This window comes from Culex pipiens, unplaced genomic scaffold (genome assembly GCF_016801865.2).
Source record: "Culex pipiens pallens isolate TS unplaced genomic scaffold, TS_CPP_V2 Cpp_Un0152, whole genome shotgun sequence".
NCBI lineage: Eukaryota > Metazoa > Arthropoda > Insecta > Diptera > Culicidae > Culex > Culex pipiens.
In genome coordinates, this window is record NW_026292969.1 from 1 (window position 1) to 19,454 (window position 19,454).

Here is a 19,454-nt window from a genome sequence, read left to right on the forward strand (position 1 = left end):
TTTATGTCGCCCAAATATTTTTCAATGTTTATGTCGCCTCCCCTCACCTTCAAAATAGGTCTGAAAATTCAGGGGGCATGAAAATAGAAGCCAAATCAAATCAAAACAATCTAAAATGGATTTTATTGCATTGATAATCGTGTTAAGTTTTGATTTATTACATAAAATTCCGATGTACAGCACAACATTTTTTTTCGCGGAAAACAAATGATTGCAAAACAACTAGACAGGTATGTAATGCATTTTAAGACACTTTTTTCATTAAAATGTTGAAACCATGGCTCCCCCCCCTCGACTTTGGTCAGAGTCAAGGGACATAAACTTCAAAAAATAAGCCTTTAAATAAAATACAAGTAAATTTTAGATTTTAGGATTTGATTTAAATTTGTAAAAAAAAGTCAGAAATTTAACTAAAATTCGTCAAAACTATTTTGTTTACAAATTTTTTGATTCATATTGCATTTCAAAATAAACTCAAAGCATGAATCAAAGATTTTCAAATTTTATATGAAATTTGTTCTACTGAAAATTTGTTTTGTTCTGTCTTTAAATTGGGAGATTTTTTTTAAATTATGTTCCAATAACACATAATAATCATTATCTGAAAAATAATTTTACCTTCGCTTACAATCCGTCAAATAATTTTGAATAATTTTGAATAATTTTTAATTCATTAATCGAAAAATTAAACCTTTTCAATTTTTATTTATTTTATTTATTTTTTATAATAAATTTTATTTCATTCGGTGTGTAAAAAGTCATTTTAAGAAAAATCTTGTTTAGCAATAATATGTAATTCTATTAAAACTTTGTCTTTAATAGGATTCAAAACATTTAAGTTGAAATTATAAGCACTGACAAAGTTGAATTTTTGATAGTGGTACAGACGACTCCCTGGCTGTTGATCTTCTCTATATATTTTCAATATTTTTTCTGTCCCTTCAAGAAGCATGCTTTGATTATTCGTTCTATAATTTGATACCTCCCGCTCTCGACGGTTCTTTCTGTATATGTTTATGATATATGTTTTGTTACATGTTTTTGTGTTGAATTATTAAAAAACAGGATTGAAATGTAGTGCTGCTAATATTTTTAAAAGTTTTTCCTCCAAAATTTGTCCAAAAAATGAGGAGGCAATATTTCTTAACAAAACATTTTTTTAAATGTATCATGCAAATTATGGTGCAATTAAGTGAAATCTAATTGAAATGCATTTTCCTACGTTTATAATCAGTTTTAGCGCGTAAGGACTGATTAAAAATAACTTTGAGATCTATGAAGTTATCATTTTACAATCTCTACCCTAATCGGGATGTCTGCACTGGGCGCGCGCTCAAGTATTTTCCCCCACACTGCCTCCTCCACCAGTTATCCCTCGGAACCAACCAGTTCACCTAGAGTTGTAATAAAAGCGTTTGATTTAGTGTAGCAAAAATATTCAAATTCAATGGCTTTCGCTTCGATTTCGACTTTTCCCATGACATTCGGGGCTTCACTTTGGATTTGGCTGGCGATTGAAAAAGGCTTCGAGGGTTTAAAAAATGAGGGAAAAGAGAGGGATGGTGTATCCAAGTTGTATGTCGAGTGCAATTTATGTTCACTTTTTTTTCAGTGAGTGAGTGAGTGTGTCGATTTATGATTTTTTCACTATCTGTGTTCTATTTTTTTTCGTACTTTTTTTTTGATCACCCACTCACCCGTTTTTGTCTCCTTCTCTCTCTCTCTCGTCGCTGAGTATCTCTCATGCTCTATATCTTTTTACCATTTCATATCCAATTCCGCAGATTGGCTCATTGATCATCGAATCGACAAGGAAAAAAGACTCCGGGAACTATTCGTGCAGCCCATCGAACAGTCCACCGATAACCGTCTCGCTGCATGTCATCAATGGTAAGTTTGCAGAATCCGGAACAACCCCGGGGTAAGAAGAGAAGGGTGGGGTAAATTGCCGCCGGGTTGGGCTGCCCACCGTGCGTCCATCGGTGGGCCACTCCGGAACAGACCCGGGTGATGAGCGAGGCGAGGGAAGTAGACCCACTATGCAAATGTTCAAACCACCTCTATCCACGCCCTTCCACAGGCAGAGCAATTTGCTAAAAAATGGCGCTGTTGGGCGAGTTGTCGGCGTAAAATTATCGTTGAAGTGCCCCCTTCTTCGAGTGGTTGATCTTCACCACCCACTTTCCCATCGCCGAGCTGATCCCGATGACAATAAGCAGCGGGGCATAACTCAATCGAGCTGCAAATTGTTGAAAATGTTTGTCATTTGATTTCATCCCTTGTTTGCTGGCTGAGTTGAGTTGATTGCTGCGTAAAAGTGACTGCTGAAAATGAATGTTTTGCGAGCAGACAGCACCGAGTGGCTTTTTTGTGTAATACTTTTGTTTTGCAATACAGCTGAAATAATTATAATAACTAAAATTGCACAAATTTTTTATGAGAATATTGGATTGACAATGAAATAAATTAAAGATTTATTTATTTTCAACGATGCACCTGGCTTCAATTTTGAATGATTGTTTGTAACGCAAATTTTAAATCATGTTTTTAGAGCTAACATTATCTCTATAAACTATTGCAACCAAGCGTCGAAACTAGTGCGCCCATTCCGGAAATTCCAGGGACAAAAATCCCGGCATTTTTTTCCAAAACCGAGAGAATGCTGGGAATTTTATATTTTGTCCCGGAAATTCCCGACAGTGAAAAAATCAAATTTTGGTTGGAAAATTGCATTTTAACTCTGGAAATAGATAAACAGTTACATACTTAGATAGTATTTTTAATATTTTTATTTCAAAAATTATCAGAAAATCCGCAAAATTCTTAGCGCTTGAATTATTTTCTATTTAATTTTATATATTTTTGAAAAGACAAAAAAAAAACATCATGATTTTAAATAATAAAAAATAAAATATTTAATTATTTTGCATCAAACATCTCAGAACAACTGTTCTGCCCATGTTCGCATAAATGTCCCATATGCAAAAACAGCAAGCTGAGAAAAACGCATTTGAAGTTTGTCCCACACATAAGGTTACGTGTTAAGTTTTCACGAAAAAACTTGATTTTCCCTGATTTCTAGAACAAAGTATTGGATGTTATAGGCTTTTCTGAAAGATCTCGCGATTCTGAACAAAACTGCATTACTGACTCAAAACCGATGAAAATGCATATTGGACATTTATGCGATCAGGGGCAGTGTTTGACTAAAGACAGCTGTTTAAGCCATTTTTTTGCATTGTGTTTAAATTTTTGAATTGATTTCGGATAAAGCAGGAAAAGAACAAAACAGTTAGTACTCCGATTTCCAAAAGTCTTGCTCTAAAATCTCCTGTAACTATTCAGAATGTAGTTCCTATTTTTCCTTGAGTGTGGTACTACACTGTGGTAGTGACTAAAAAATAATTTACCAAATATTTTTTTATATAAAACTTGTCTAAAGTATCTAAAACAACACATTGACTGGTGTATTTTTTTGTTTTTTATGCTTTTAAAAAAATCAAGGTTTTCTAGTCATGTCAACAAAAAATAAAAAAAATATGTTTAAGATTCATTATAATATTTAACATTTCATTTAAATCGCATTGGATTGGAAATTGTGGTGCATTTCAAATTCAAAGCACAACATAGAACACTATTTTTTTAGCTATCTAAAAACTGCCAACCACACACAAAAAAATATTTCCGAATGTGTAACAAGATTTGTCCCAGATAATCGAAACTAACGAAACCAACGATACGAAACTGAATGGAACAATTATGCTACAAGGTCGGCTTGACCGCGACCCTTATCGAACTGTAAGAATGAAACGCACTTCGCTTAAGCGCCAACACGACCCTAGCAGGGACGCGTACGAAGTCGCGAGATGAAGCCTGCCCGGACTAGCTCGCTCAGGGCGGGTCGGACTGGAAGCGATCCAACTCAATTTAACTCAGATCTGACGAAAACAAGTGGTTAAGTCCATACTAATTTATTGCCATGAAAGGATAAGAGATTAGGGGAGGGAAATAGTCATAAGTCAGCTCGGTCCACGCTTACAAATTGGACACCTTGACTTGGAGCTTACTTTTCTTCCGGCTTATTTATTAAATACAAGGGGCCTTAATACTAATGCGCATGAATGGTTGGCGCGCTCGTCGAGCGCGGTGTTGCTTGTGCTGCTGCCTAGTCGAACCGTCGATCGTGTTGTACACCCAAGTACTTCGTTCGTGTTGATCGCTGCTACCCAATTACTCGGGCCCGGTTGCGGGTGGGCCCTACAGGTGGCAGAATCTTGGCGCGCTGCTCCCAATTGCTCGGAGGTGCGGACGGTGCACTCCTACGGGATTCAACGCAGGACACTTGGGGAACGAAAGGGTGGCACTGGACCGAAGGTTGCGCTCAGGGTGAAGTGAATGTGTCGAGCGCTGTTGTCGTCGTGCGAGCTACAAATTCCAGTTGCTCAGGGCGGTTGACAGGGGCCCCTGCGGAGAGATGTGCTCAATTGCGTCGAGACCCTTTTGCTCAGAGCCGGTGGCGTGGACTCCTACAGGTCTGACGCCAGGCACGTGTGACGACGCGCTGGACCCAATGGTACTTCACGTACAGCTGGCAGAGAAACGATTCCTTCACGAGGCGATCACGTATCGCGGGCCTTGGCCGGCGGCTGTCTGGACGTTTCGATCGTGCGCGTTGACGTTGCTTGGCGAGGTGGTTAAGGGTAACGCTGTTGCCGTTCGTGCGAGTCGTTGCTTCCTTTTGCTCAGAGGGTTTGGCTCGGCCTCCTACGGAGAGCAAAACTCACGTGCGCCGTGGCCCTTTGGCTCAGAGTCGGCAATGTGGACTCCTACGGGAACCGGCGCTGCACGCGTGAACGACGCGTTATTGCCTTGACCTCGCGGGGGGCTTAATCGATGCTGTTAGTAGCGCTACACGTGGTCAGGTTGCTGGAAGCTGATGGCACGAGTCGTACTTGCCGGCACGTGCTGTGCGCGGGCTTAGTCAGCCCGGGTGCGAAATTATCGCGTTGCCACGTGCGCGTGCGCGCCGCGCTCTTTGAGCCCCGCACGTCAACCTTTGAATGAGAGGGTTATCTTAGCACTTACTTAACCGCAATTCTACCTGGTCGCAAGTTACCTTCTTCTTAGTTGGCTTCTGGGGAGAACTTTACAATCTTTCTCACTTTCGATCACCGTCTAATAACGAAACCTTTAATGTCGTGTCTACTGTTAATTTCGAATCAATTCTACTATTTAAGTGAACTTACTGCTTGGATATGCCCTAACAGCGGCGAAGTCGCCGACGGCGACTTGCTGGTTCAGTGCGATGGTGACGTCCGCACCTATTTAATTGATTGGTTCAACTTTAAAAACGATTTAACTGTTTTAGCGCTTAATCACTTACGATAGTTTTGGCTTAATCACGCTTTTGACCGTGCCGTAGCACGCGGCGAACCAGGGACGATTCGGGGCCTGAGGTGGGGAAGCGGATTAGATCGCGAACACCAAGCGAGTACAAACTTACGTTTGGCTTATTAATCGTCCAGGTCTTCCTCTGTCGATTAGAACACTTTACACTTCTCTTCGTACTTTCTCGTACACTCCTTACTCGCGACGACGGTGATCGGGGGTAAAACTAAACTTGCGACTTGCTTGCTGCGTATATGAACGACTTATGGCTATTTAAGGTTCGGGGAGCTAGGAGGAAAGGTGGGTGGACAAAGGGATAGAAGGGCTCATCAGCGGAAATCACTTTTTGCGTCATCGAACTGATGAAATAATATCTCATCCTAATCATCATCGTCTCATCTTCGGGAGGCAAGCCAGTGCGACCCGCCCAGATCAAGCGAATTCGAGCAGTTGGGAACTCGCGTGTTCTGCGTCTTCGCTAGGGTCATTTATGATGTAACACTTTTGCACGTCACTAAACATTTAAATTTAAGTGCAATTTAATGTAAATTTGCGACAAAATATACGTAAAAACATGTTTTTACGTGTGATTCAACCGTTTACGTCGAATGTCAAGTTTACATCACCTGAGTTTACATGTGATTAATTTTTTCCGTGTCGAGTAAAAATACATATTTTTTTCTGTGCATGTTTACATTGATTTAGAGCTAATTCTATGGTTTTAAATTTGGAAACATAACGAATTTATTGAAAACATAGATTTTATGACTGTTTTAAAAATTTCCCGGGACAGGTCCTGTCACAACCAATCAAGCTCATATGTGAGATTCGGGTTCACATTAAGCGATAACGATAGCGACACAACATGGATTAAACAGATATATTCGGTAAGCCAGAGTTCTTTTCTCAGAATCATTAAACTGGCATTTTACTGAAAACCTTCCTTCGTTATGTTCTCCTAAAAACATTAACAATTTCCACGAAATCAGAAATGCCACAAAAGTTAAGTTAGAATAATATTTCCCCCAAAATTCTCTCGAAATTCAATCAGCAAACAGGTGAAAATCAACAAAATTAATCCGAACACGATGGAAGCTCGAATGCGACGCAAACGTCAACAACTCGCCCAAACTGTTGCAAACACAGTCCAGTAACATATCGCCGATTCCCGTCTCTCCCCCAAAATCTCTCCAACTCGAGAATTATCAGAGTGAGAGCCCCGCAACTCTAACCTAGGGACCTACATAGGGAAATGAAATGATCTGGGAGAAATTTCAAACACCCAAAGTTATGGTTGAAAAACTTAAAGTTTTATTTTGGTGCTGGTACATTTTTTGTACCAAACAAGCACAAACATAACAAAAACTACAAGATTTTTATAAACAATACTTTTCCAATGATTGTGATAGCTATCAATCTCGTTTTTTGGCCAAATTTATTTGACATTGATTCCGACCTTATTCTTGCACGGTCTTGTTGCTCGATTGGAAACCCGATTTGACAGTTCGATTAGAACCCTGAGAGTGACATTTCGCCTCTCCATATAGGCTCTCTACTCTAACCACCTAACCACACGTTTCAATTTGTTTCATCAACAGGAGAGTCCTCAGCGTCAGCCGTAACATCGTCCGCCGGTTCGCTGTTCGATGGTAAGTGCGCGGGCAAATATATCTAACAAACCCCGAAACCCCATCACTCTTGCTCTCGGGAATGCCAATTTGCCTTATGAACCAGTCGAACCAGTTGGGCACGCACTCTGTCCTGTGAAGGATCTGGTTCGGATTCCGATTCCGCGGGTGATGTACTCCAATTAGTTTCGGAACATTTTTGAATATCAGCTGGATGCATTTTCACCGGTCGAAAGTTCATCAACAAAACATCGAAATTGAAAGGATGTGATTTAAATGTTTTCATATATTTTTTCATGGCTTTCCTGAATGGTTTACAAAAAAAATAACTTTTTTGATTTTTTTAAGTGGGCAGTAAATATTTCTTTTGTTGTAAAGTTACAGAAAAATAAAATTAAAATCGTAGTTTAATCAAATCAAACATAATTTTGATAAAAGTTTGAAAAAAGTATTGTTACAGGCAGACATGCATCCGCTCTAACTCCTCTTTTAGAAGAACTTGTTTGGCATTTCACGTAGAAGATACCCAGCATGTTGTGCCAGTGATTAGAATACGCTAATTACGCTTGTCTTTTAGGCTCCCGAAGACCCTGAGAGATTATTTTGAAACCCAACCGAGATATAGGTTAAGAACTCTTAATTGCACTCAAAGAGCTTTTAAGAAGTTCTTCTTGAGAGCTTAAGAGAACATTTACATGAACATATAGCTTAAATCGGGTTTTCCAATGAACCAATGTTTTCTACACATTGTTCAAGCCAAAATCAAGAGATTTTTACCTAGCAACAAGCATAACATTGCTTTAAACGAAAATGCCATCTATAACAAGCTGAGTGCCGTTAAAAAGAGCTCATAGTGCCGATGCATGTCTGGTTACAGGTCGTTTTACCTACATTTTTCATCAAAAATCAATCCGGCCCGCGGGCCAGACCAGTTTTTATTTAAAACGTACATAAAAATGAATTGCAAAAATATTTTTCCAATTTTTGGCAAAATTATGTTCCTCGTTCAACTGGACTTTCGCAACTTGTTCGCAACAAAAAAAGCGATTAACAGCTGAAAAGCATGCTAGAAACCATGGCTAGCTTTGATTGTTTTTAAGGACATTTTGAATTCCTCAAGTTTATTTGACAAGTCGCAATAGCAAATTTTAAGTCAGTGCGAATTGTGTTATACTTGGTGTTATATGATTTGAAAGTTTTTTTTTATTCATTGTCCATGTTACACCCGTGTGTATCAATCGGACTACGCACTGAACTCACAACGCAGAGGTTGATACCCAGCTATGGGAGAGAATCATGGCAACGTCCATCAAACAAAAACAAACTAATGTCAAACACCCTTCAAAGCTTCGTTTCGCAAAGAAAAATGTCCATGCAAGCCATGAGAAAGTGAAATTATTGACAGCCGGAAGAGATTTTTAAAGCAAACAGAATCCAAGGGACCGTCGAGGAAGAGATCCTTCAAGCAAGGGGAAATATCGAGGTATGAAGATAATTAAAGTATGCAGATTGAAGGGACTGAAGAATTCATCGGTAGATGGAGAATTATTGATATCGAGAAGATCGACAGCCAGAGAGTCGACTGTATTTTTAATTTCCTAGAACAAAATATATTTTGGATATTTATGCTAACATGTATTTGAGAAGTGCTAAGCATTACTCGAAAAAAATATCTTTTTTTTTTTCAATAAACAGAAGTATAAAAAACCATCGAATTTAATTTGAGATTAAAAAAAATGCATAAAAAGTAAAATTATCTACTATTTCCATGCTAGTCAATTTTCGAAATGCATACAATCTATAACAGCATGACCTCCTCAAACAATACAAAACATTTCACTGGTGCCATAATCACTACACGCCAATGTCACGTAGCAACATTTTCCACTATCTTTAACACAAAAAAAAACCCTCGATGGCACACGTTGTTCATCAACAAAACTGCCTGGGCCGGCGCTCGGGAATGATAATGTCACGATTTTTCCGTTCTGATACATCGACTCCGATGCATCCGATGCTCCAGGACAACCGATCCGGATTCAGTCAAGGATGTCCCACATGAATGTGGAATTGCCGCCAGTTGCCAGTGTGTGTGCAGTTAGTTAGAAATGTCCGTTCCGGTTCTTGGGCACAAATGGATATGTGTGTGTGTGTTCGCTGGGCTCTGCTTTCGACTTGGTTGATCTGAGTTACGTACGAAAATGTGTGTGTTGGCTGGGAATTTATGTGCACATTTTGCAACGAAATTAATGTGTTTCCATCACCACTAAACTGCATTTTTTGTCTCTTTCTCCCTTCCCTTGTTCTCTATCTATTTCTTTCAGACAGTATATCAATGGTTAAGCAGAGGAACATCTATATTTTACTGCAGCATAGGTCATTTGTTATGTTACTCGTTTTGGTTATCTACGCTCAGCTAAGCTGTCGCATGTACTAGTTAAGAGAATTTATTTAAGTTAATAAATTTAAAGCAAAAAAATCATATACAACATACCAGAAGACGAAAAAACCCAGAGAGAAAACTAGAACATGCATGATGCAGCAGCAGCAGCCACAATGTGTAAAGGTGAGTTTTGGAACGATCCTGGACATTTGCTCACAAACGTGTACATCGACTGAGATATTTCAAACTACTGTAGGAGAGTAAAAAACAGAACGAAAGAAAGACAGAGAAGGAGAAGCATTCGTCGTTCCCTTTCATCGTTATCAAACACACACACACACACACAAACACACCGATATCGCCCATCGCCGTTTTTTGGCAGTGCAGAAATCAAACACATGATCGCAAAAAGTCGCAGTGAAAAGGAAGTTAGGTTTTATGATTACAGCGGTAAAAATGTGCATATTTCATCTACAGACTTTACTCGGAAAGACGGAACGGTGTAGTGCTCACAGTGAAGTGACAGTTGGGCTTCAAACTTGATATTACCTAAATATAAAACATTCAGTCTGAAATAATAATTTAAAAAAAATCAATTACTAATATTATTTTGACCAAAGACTGCTCAAAAACATCTAAGAGATTCCGGACTAACATTTGCAAAGTTTAAAACCTGGTTTTTTGAGAAAAAAAATCAATACTGATTATTCTTCGAGTCAGAAATTTAATTTAAAATTGAATGATTTTTAACAAAATAGGAGTGATAGTAAGCTTGACCGAAGTGAAAAAACGCTGTGTAAACTCAATATGGCAAAAATTTAGTAAATATAAATAAAAACGGGGTAAAAATTAATTTAAGCACAACAATTGCTCCAATTGTTCTTAATTTCTTGACACAGGATTAAAATTTATTAAATCGACATTCAGGTATTGGAATTTGTCATTTTTCACAAAACATCAAAATAAGTATATTTTTATGAAATATCATTTTTTTATTGAGTCCGTCGTTATCGCTATTTGATTTCACTCATTAAAATGAACATTTTTAAACAAATTCTTCCCTCTTAAAACTCTTCACTGATTTTAGCGGATTGCATTCTTGATTTTATTATGTGTCTTCTTTGACTAAAAAGTATTTACTAGATTTTTTTTAAGGATTTATCTTGCTTCAAAGTAACTGTATTCATGGATGTCAAATGACGCGAAATTTAGTGTAAGTCTTCAGAACAGTTCAGCATTCAGTCTAACATACTCATATACATCAATTCCCCACGAAAACAGCATGAGTGTCTTGCGAACCTTCGTGGTGAACGGACACTAGAGCTGCGGTATTTTTTACTACCTAAGCTCAGAGTTATTTCAAAACAAAATTCACAGTCTTTTTAAAGACTACCTGAGTTATTTTCCAAAATTCTAAACAGTCTTTTCAAGACTAACCCCACCTGAAATTTTGTTGTATTTTACAAACAAAGCCATCTTTTTAAGAGAACTTTGCTTGCAAAATGCGTCAAAACAAAGGTAAACGCAAATCTTCTGAAGATTTGGTCGTTACGTCGGTGAAGCGTTTGAACGCTAAACCGGCTAACGGAAACAGAAAAAGAAAACAGCCTCTTCTGAGGTCTGATTCTGATTCTGAATGTGAGGTCAATCCTCCAATTCCATTGACAAACAGTTTCGGTGTTTTATCCGAAACTGATGACAAGGAACCTTCTTCTCGTACTGAGCCTTCTGCCGTCGAGAAACGAGTAAAGGCTCCGCCAATTGTAGTGACTTCCGTCTCCGATTTGGCCAGCTTTCGAACGCAACTGAAGAATTGCAAGGAAACTTGCAATTTGAAAGTTTCGTTCCAGCTTGGTCGAAGAGGAGAATGTCGCTTGTGGACGGAATCTTTACAAGATCACCAAACTTTTGTTGGTTATTTGAAAAACCACAAACACAATTTCTACACGTATGAGACCAAGAATGCTCGGCCATTCAAGGCGGTCTTGAAAGGTCTCTCCAACGACTTGTCGGTGGATGAGATCAAAAACGAACTTAAGGTGTTGCTTGGCTTTGCCCCATCCCAAGTAATACCAATGAAGAAAAAATCAATCGGGAATATTTCTCGCTTTGGTTTGACTTCACAATTTTATCTGATTCATTTCAACAGAAATGAAATCAACAATTTGAAACTTTTGGACAAAGTTCAGTTTTTGTTCCATGTACGGGTAAAGTGGGAGCATTTTAAGAAACATGGCGGTAATGGCCAGAATCTGACCCAGTGCCGGCGTTGCCAGGCATTCGGTCACGGTACTGATCATTGCGCCATGGTTCCAAAATGCATGGTTTGCGGGGATTCTTCTCACGACAAGGACAATTGTCCCGTGAAAGAAGTCACCCAATTTAAATGTGCAAATTGTGGTGGAAATCACAAATCAAATTTTTGGGATTGCCCCATCAGAAAAAAGGTTTTGGATTCTCGTGCTAAGCATCAGCCGAAATCCAAACCGAAATTTTCTCAAAGTCAGGCTGTACCTGCATCTTTAAATCAAACGTTCGTACTGTCTCACTCGAACAATTCTAGAAATACCCCTACCGTGGAAAAGTTAGGTAACAACAATGGCATTTCTTATGCTAACGTCGTTTCGGGTTCATCCACGAATTTTAAATCCTCTACCAATCTTTCTGAAATTGGGCAGGTACCTCAAATCTCATTTGAAAATTTTTCTGCTGGCAACGCTTTGGGATCTTCTGATCTCGGCGATGTTACGTTTGAAAAAATGACTTTTTTGCAAAACTCACTGTTTGGTTTGATTCAAACAATGAGTAATGCTACATCCATGATGGAAGCAATCCAGATTGGATTAAAATTTGCGAATGATGTTGTTCTTACCCTGAAGTTTAATCATGGATCTAAGTAATTCCATCAATATTATGAATTTTAATGCTCGCTCTTTAAAAGCGAAAGAAAATGAATTTTTCAACTTTTTACGAGTTCATAACGTGCATGTTGCTGTTATAACCGAAACATTTTTAAAAACTGGCACTTATTTGAAAAGTGATCCAGATTATAAAGTTATAACTAATAACCGAATGAATCGAAATGGCGGTGGAGTTGCAATAGTTATCCACCGTAGTATGACTTATAGCACGTTACGTGACTTTAAGTTAAAAGTTATTGAAAGTTTGGGCATTGAACTTGAAACTTCTTTTGGGAAAATTATGATTGCAGCTGCATATTTGCCATTCCAATCTTTATTCGGTTTTATACCCGAATGGGCCAACTTGCTTTTCTTCTGTTAGAAATCCATCAACAATTGATTTGGTTTTGACAAATCAAAGTCAGTATTGTGGTCCTTTAGTGACTCATGCTGATTTTGATTCTGATCACCTTCCAGTAACTTTTTCACTTTCTCATGAAGCAGTTACCAGACCCAATAGTTCTGTGTTTAATTACCACAAAGCTAATTGGGACAGGTATCAGCATCATATTGAGAATAATTTAAATCATGATTTTGTTTTAGAAACCAAAGCTGATATTGATTCAGCCTTGGAATCTTTAACTAATGCAATTTTGGATGCTAGGAATATTGCTATTCCTAAAGTCCAAGTCAAATTTGATTCTCCCATTATTGATGACGATCTTCAGCTTCTGATTCGTCTGAAAAATGTTCGCCGAAGACAGTATCAACGTTCTCGTGATCCTGCACTGAAGCGAATTCAAAAAGATTTGCAAAAGGTTATTGACCACAGATTCACTCTCCTGCGAAATGAAAAGTTCGCAAGAGATGTCGAACAAATTAAACCTTATTCCAAACCTTTTTGGAAACTTTCAAAGGTTCTTAAGAAACCTCAAAAACCCATCCCTTCTTTAAAAGATGGTGATAATATTCTATTAACTAATGGGGAAAAAGCTCAAAAACTTGCTCAGCAGTTTGAGAGTGCTCATAATTTCAACTTGAATGTTTTGAGTCCTATTGAAAATCAAATTTCAATAGAATTTCAGAATATTGTTGAACAAGAATTTTCATCAGATGAAGTTTTTAATACGGATCTGAATGAAATAAAATCTATTATCAAAAAATTCAAAAATATGAAAGCCCCTGGTGAGGATGGCATTTTTTACATTTTAATTAAAAAATTACCAGAAGTAACTTTAAGTTGCTTGGTCAAAATTTTCAACAAATGTTTTGATTTGGCATATTTTCCCAGTAGTTGGAAAAATGCCAAAGTAATTCCGATTTTGAAACCGGATAAAAATCCTGCTGAAGCTTCAAGCTATCGGCCCATTAGTTTGCTTTCATCTATTAGTAAATTATTCGAAAGAATAATTCTTAATAGAATGATGACGCACATTAATGAAAATTCAATTTTCGCTGATGAGCAGTTTGGATTTCGCCTTGGGCATTCAACTACTCATCAGTTGTTGAGAGTTTCAAATTTAATTCGAAGCAACAAATCTGAGGGCTATTCTACTGGCGCTGCTCTTCTAGACATAGAAAAAGCATTTGACAGTGTTTGGCATAAAGGTTTGATTGCGAAATTGAAAAGGTTTAATTTTCCGATTTATATCGTGAAAATTATTCAAAATTATTTGACGGATCGTACTCTGCAGGTATGTTATCAGAATAGCAAATCTGATCAACTACCTGTACGTGCTGGCGTCCCTCAAGGAAGTATTTTGGGTCCAATTTTATACAATATTTTTACTTCTGACTTGCCTGATTTGCCCCCAGGATGTCAGAAATCACTTTTTGCTGATGACACAAGCATCTCCGCCAAAGGCAGAAGCCTTCGTGTCATCACAAGAAGATTACAAAAAAGCTTGGATATTTTCAATTCTTATTTGAAAGAATGGAAAATTACTCCAAATGCTGCAAAAACTCAACTTATTATTTTCCCTCACAAACCAAGGGCTGATTTTCTTAAACCAAAAAGTCATCACATTATAAAGATGAATGAGGTAAATTTAAAGTGGGAGGATCAAGTGAAATATCTTGGACTTGGTTTTGACAAAAACCTTACTTACAAGGATCACATTGAAAGTATCCAGGTTAAATGTAACAAATATATTAAATGTTTGTATCCACTTATAAACAGGAATTCTAGACTTTGTCTCAAGAATAAACTGTTAATTTATAAACAAATTTTCAGACCTGCCATGCTTTATGCTGTGCCGATCTGGACAAGCTGTTGCTTAACCAGGAAGAAAAAACATCAGAGGATTCAGAACAAAATTCTGAAAATGATTCTGAAACTTCCTCCCTGGTTCAGCACCAGTGAACTTCATCAATTAGCCGAAGTTGACACTTTGGATGTTATGTCCAATAAGATAATTGATGCATTTCGACAAAAATCATTGCAGTCTTCAGCTGCATTGATCCGCTCTTTATATAGTTTATAAGTTAGTTTTAAGGTATCCCTTTTCCCTTTTGTACATGTAGGACCTCCTACATTTGAAATCACTGAATAGCGAAAGCTACAATATTTCATGAATAAATGAAAGTTGCTAGAATTTAAAATTGAGGTGAAAAGTCATCGTTTGTGATTGGACACTCAATAATATTTTAACTGAATGAATGTACATGGAAAAGAAATTAGAATAAATATAAATTAAAAAAAAAAAAAAAAAAAAAACGAAAACAGCATGAAAAAAACCCAAAGTGCTCGGATTGGGCTCAAATTTTTCTGGGGGTTCCCTGGCCGAAATAATTAGACCCGTATTTTTTTGTTCGGCCATTACGGTGACTTACGCCGTGTTAGGGTGGTGGAAAATTGCCATTTTCGTCGATTTTCGCAAAAACCACTTTTTTCGAAAAACCATAACTCCTCGCCATTCCAACCGATTTCAATTGTCTTATACACAAATGAAAGGTGATAAGTTGACCTTTCAAAGAAAAATAATAAAAAGTTTCAAAGATCTAGCCTAACATATGGAAAGGGTGTATGAAACATTAAAATGCCATTTTGACGGTGTCTAGACCAAAGAGCTTTTGTCTGGATGTCGACGAAAATGGATTTTTTCAGACCACCCTAACATGGCGTAGGTCACCGTAATGGCCAAACAAAAAAATACGTTTACAAACACTCGTTTTTATTTTTTGAAATTTCTCATATTTAAATTATTTCCAAAATCAGAATCAACAAACGTGTAAATTTGAGTATTTAGAAAAATATGGTATTTGTGAAAGTTCAAGCGCATTTCAATGAAAGCTCAAAGCCCCTTATCGCAATATTTGCAAATTTTAGAACTATGGAGTATTTTTAAACTTGCTACATCACACAAAAAAATTCACTGAAGTTTAAATGCCTTGCCCGAATACAGAAAACAGTTTGGAAAGGATTTTGTTAGACAAAGCTTATTTAAAATAAATGAGTAAGTTATTGTAGATAACAAACTTAAATTCCCGTGAATCGATTACGATAACGCTAAAGTTATCCTTATGAACGGACGATACAACGATCATTCTACAAAGTTGTAAAAAAACCATTTTTCTTTATTTTTTGCTACTTGAATGAGACTGAAAAGTATTTTATTTTTCCTAGATTTTAGACAAATAAAAAAATCAGTTTTTTCGTTGATTTTAAATGCATTTTTTTAAGCTTAAGATTTCAAAAAGTGTATCTTTTAAATGTTTACTGAAATTAATCGTTTATGCTTTTACAGAAAGTTTTCCTATTCGCAATAAAAATCACAAAAAAGGAGTTCTACTATGGTTTTTTTTTATATAAATTCAATATTATTTGAAAAAAAAAAACCTTATCAATAAAATACTTTATTGCATCATAAGCATAATAACAGTGAAATCAACACGACTGAAAAATTACTAAATTAACAAATAATAAATAAGTTGGCATCTAAAAAAAAAGTCAAACGAGTTTGCACTCACAACCTTCCCTTTTCTGGGAGTACTACACCGTTTGGACATTTGACAACAACAGACAAAACAGTGTGTATACTAAATACTACCAGCAGGCAAATTTATCTACAACTGCCGACACTGAATCCAACGGCGTGGACAATAAATTGTAAATCTTGTTTGTATCGGATTTTTTTTCACTCTCCTTTTTACCTTCCAACATCAACAACGGCCTATTCGATGGTATTTTGCTTCCAAACCAGAACCAACAAAAAATAAACCAACCAACTGATCTCTCCTCCTGTGACTTTTGACTGAAGAAACCCGAGCAGGAAAAAAGCCCCTCCAAACGCATGATACTCGGCTTTTACCCGGTAATGAAAAACAAACAGATAAACATGGATGGATGAGCTGAACGCGGCTGAAGACACCCTCTGTTGACCCTTCGTTTCGAGGAAAGCACTCAATTTGAGAATGTGTGGATGGATACATATCAAAGGGAGTTAATGTTGGCTGAAAAGCTAAAAAATGAGTATCAAACGGTTAAACTCTTTCAAGTCACTATTTACTCATCAGGGTTATGAGCGTTCAATGCGTGTAGCGAAAATTCGAGTAAACAAGATGTTTTACTGAGCCTGAATATCATATCACCCATTCCACGATTAGTTTGAGTAAAACGTCAGACTATCCTCCTTGTTCGTAATTCGGAGCGTTTGGTACGGCATGTCCACGCATCCTTCCTCCACTGTTGATTCTGTGAAATGTGATCCGTTCTCTGAATCTGTCTCTGCGGTTAATGCAACGCAGTAGGCCTGGCCGCTTTAATTTTTGCAATACATATTCGGGGTTACTCGGATGTAATGCAATCATTAATATTGACAAGAAAGGACTTTTGGCGTAATCTAACCACAAGTTCTTCCAGGATGCTTTCGTCGGACTGGCTGCGCTTGTGTTCGATTAGATTAGATTAGATTAGATTAGACTATCCTCCTTGTTCGTAATACTTTATGCAAGCCATTTCCATTATGGAACCTCAATCAGAAATAAAAATTAAATAAAACGAACTGAGCTTATCAAACTACATTTCTTCAGCAACCATATTTAGCACAGGTTCAATTCCGCAATATCGCACCATTCAATATCGCATAACCTTGCCTGTTTTTGCTCAAGGTAACGCCCTATTGAAAAAATATCAAGGATTTAAAAAAAAACTCGCTACTTCGCCAGAAAAAAAACTGCACGATTCTCCACACAAACGAAAACAACAATCCAATCATTTGCATGACAAACTGTGCCAAAGCACATAAAACCAACTAGCGAGCTAAAAATCTCCCACATTCAACCAACAATTCTATTGTTTACGCTGCAAATGAAGTCAGACCAAAAGTTCGAAAAAAAACTCAAAGCTCAAAACCAAACAACCAACGCAAACCGGAAAGTGAGAGCAACTATCATGCGTTTGGGTGGGGGGGGATGATGCTGGTGACCCTACACTCCGCGCCCTATCATATTGCAACTAAGGCAATAAAAGAGCACACACAAAACTACACTCTGAACGAGGTTTTAATATTATTTTTTTATGTGTCGGTGCTCCATTTCCCAACAACGTGAAACTCGTTGAATCGAATTGTAAGACAGAGAGGGAGAGAGAGTACTTGTTCGTAATTATTTGAATAACTGAATAACAACAACAAAAAATCCGAACATCACAAATACAAACAAGCGACACACAGACAAAAGTACCGCGAGGGTAAACAAATACAAAAAGTTTGAACCATAAACCAGCAAAGTGTACGTCCACTTGAGTTTTAAATAAGCTTGAAATGAGTAAAAAAGTGAAACACAGATTCGAGAGCGTGTACTGCTCGAATAGGATAATTCATCCTACAAAAACACACACAAACACACATTCATACAAAATCATACGCAGCATCAGCGACCGAGCGAGCGAGAGAGAGAGAGAAAGCGACCGTTGAAGGACGACATAAATTGAACAAGTAGTAATTTGGAGGATTCAACACGAAATACATATAACGCTCGGTTCTGTGCATCAGTCCTCCCCCACCCTCCACAAGGCCAATGAATGGGGGGAGGTTGGAGCACAGGACAGGACAAAAGAGAAAATAAAAATGTATGAATTCACAACACTTGACGAGATACAGAAGACATGAGAGGGTGCAGATGATAAAATAAAGTGAGCCAGCGAGAGAGAGATAGCGAGAGTGAATGAGAATATCGATGAATAATGTTATACAATTAAACTACAGCATAAAAAAGCATGACACAAGCAAATTCAATTTTAATGATACATAAAGAGAAGTTATAAAACTGGTCGTGAATCAAAACCGTACACACAGAGAAAAAGAAATAAGTATAAATTGGTAATGGAAAAAAGATAAATAAAATTGAATAGTGTAGTTATATATTAGTTAGGTAATTCATGAAAATTATATTGTAAATATTTTTATATTTTAAATTTCAGTTGAATAAAACAAAAATATTTTTTTAATAAAAGTTAAAGCCAAAGAGTAAGTATTTCATTCCATGAGAAAGGCCCCTGAAAATATAAATGTCAGAATTATTCCTTAGAACAAAATTTCACAAAAATTAAACAGGGATCGGAGAACAACCCATGATGAAACTTCCACCATGCCTGAATTGCCTGATATTTGTTACGGAATCCGTTTGAACGCATTAACCAGATTTTTTTTACCAAGTTTTCTGTTACTCACTTTTAAATATTTTGAAAATTACGGGAACTTTCGGAATAATAGTCATCCCTTAAAGTACTGTGTACTCAATTTTTTATGAAAAAGTTTGACTATTTTTACATTCTCATTTTTGCAGGATTCTGTCCGTAAGTTTGACAATTTTGGAATAAGAACATCCTTAAAGCCACCAGTAAAATTGTACACAATTTTCTATTCATACTTTCTATTCTAGTCCACTGAATACATTTTTATTTCCTTGAAATAATGATTATGCCTTTCTATGGTTTATTCATAAGCCGTTACTTTCTATTCATAATAATATTGAAGATTTTGTACTTTAACCTGACGAAGAAAATTTCTCATCATATCGAAGAAAACATAATCGAAAAATGCTTAAGGGGTTACATTCACGTAAATTGTCCAATTTTGTAATGTCTACAGATTTTGAAACAACACTTTTTCAAATATCCACAAGATTACTAGGGACATTTTTTTTTTGAACTTC

General features: G+C 37.0%; 1 protein-coding gene across 1 annotated transcript; it reads left to right on the forward strand.

The window, feature by feature from the left end:
• Window positions 1-1,735: 1,735 nt before the first annotated feature.
• LOC128093799 (uncharacterized) lies at window positions 1,736-10,685 on the forward strand (the record flags this gene model as incomplete). The annotated part of the gene is made up of 3 exons (XM_052711577.1): window positions 1,736-1,890; window positions 6,987-7,037; window positions 9,341-10,685. Coding segments are annotated over 3 exons (319 nt in total), but the record flags the coding sequence as incomplete, so codon positions are not given.
• Between the last annotated feature and the right edge of the window lie 8,769 nt (window positions 10,686-19,454).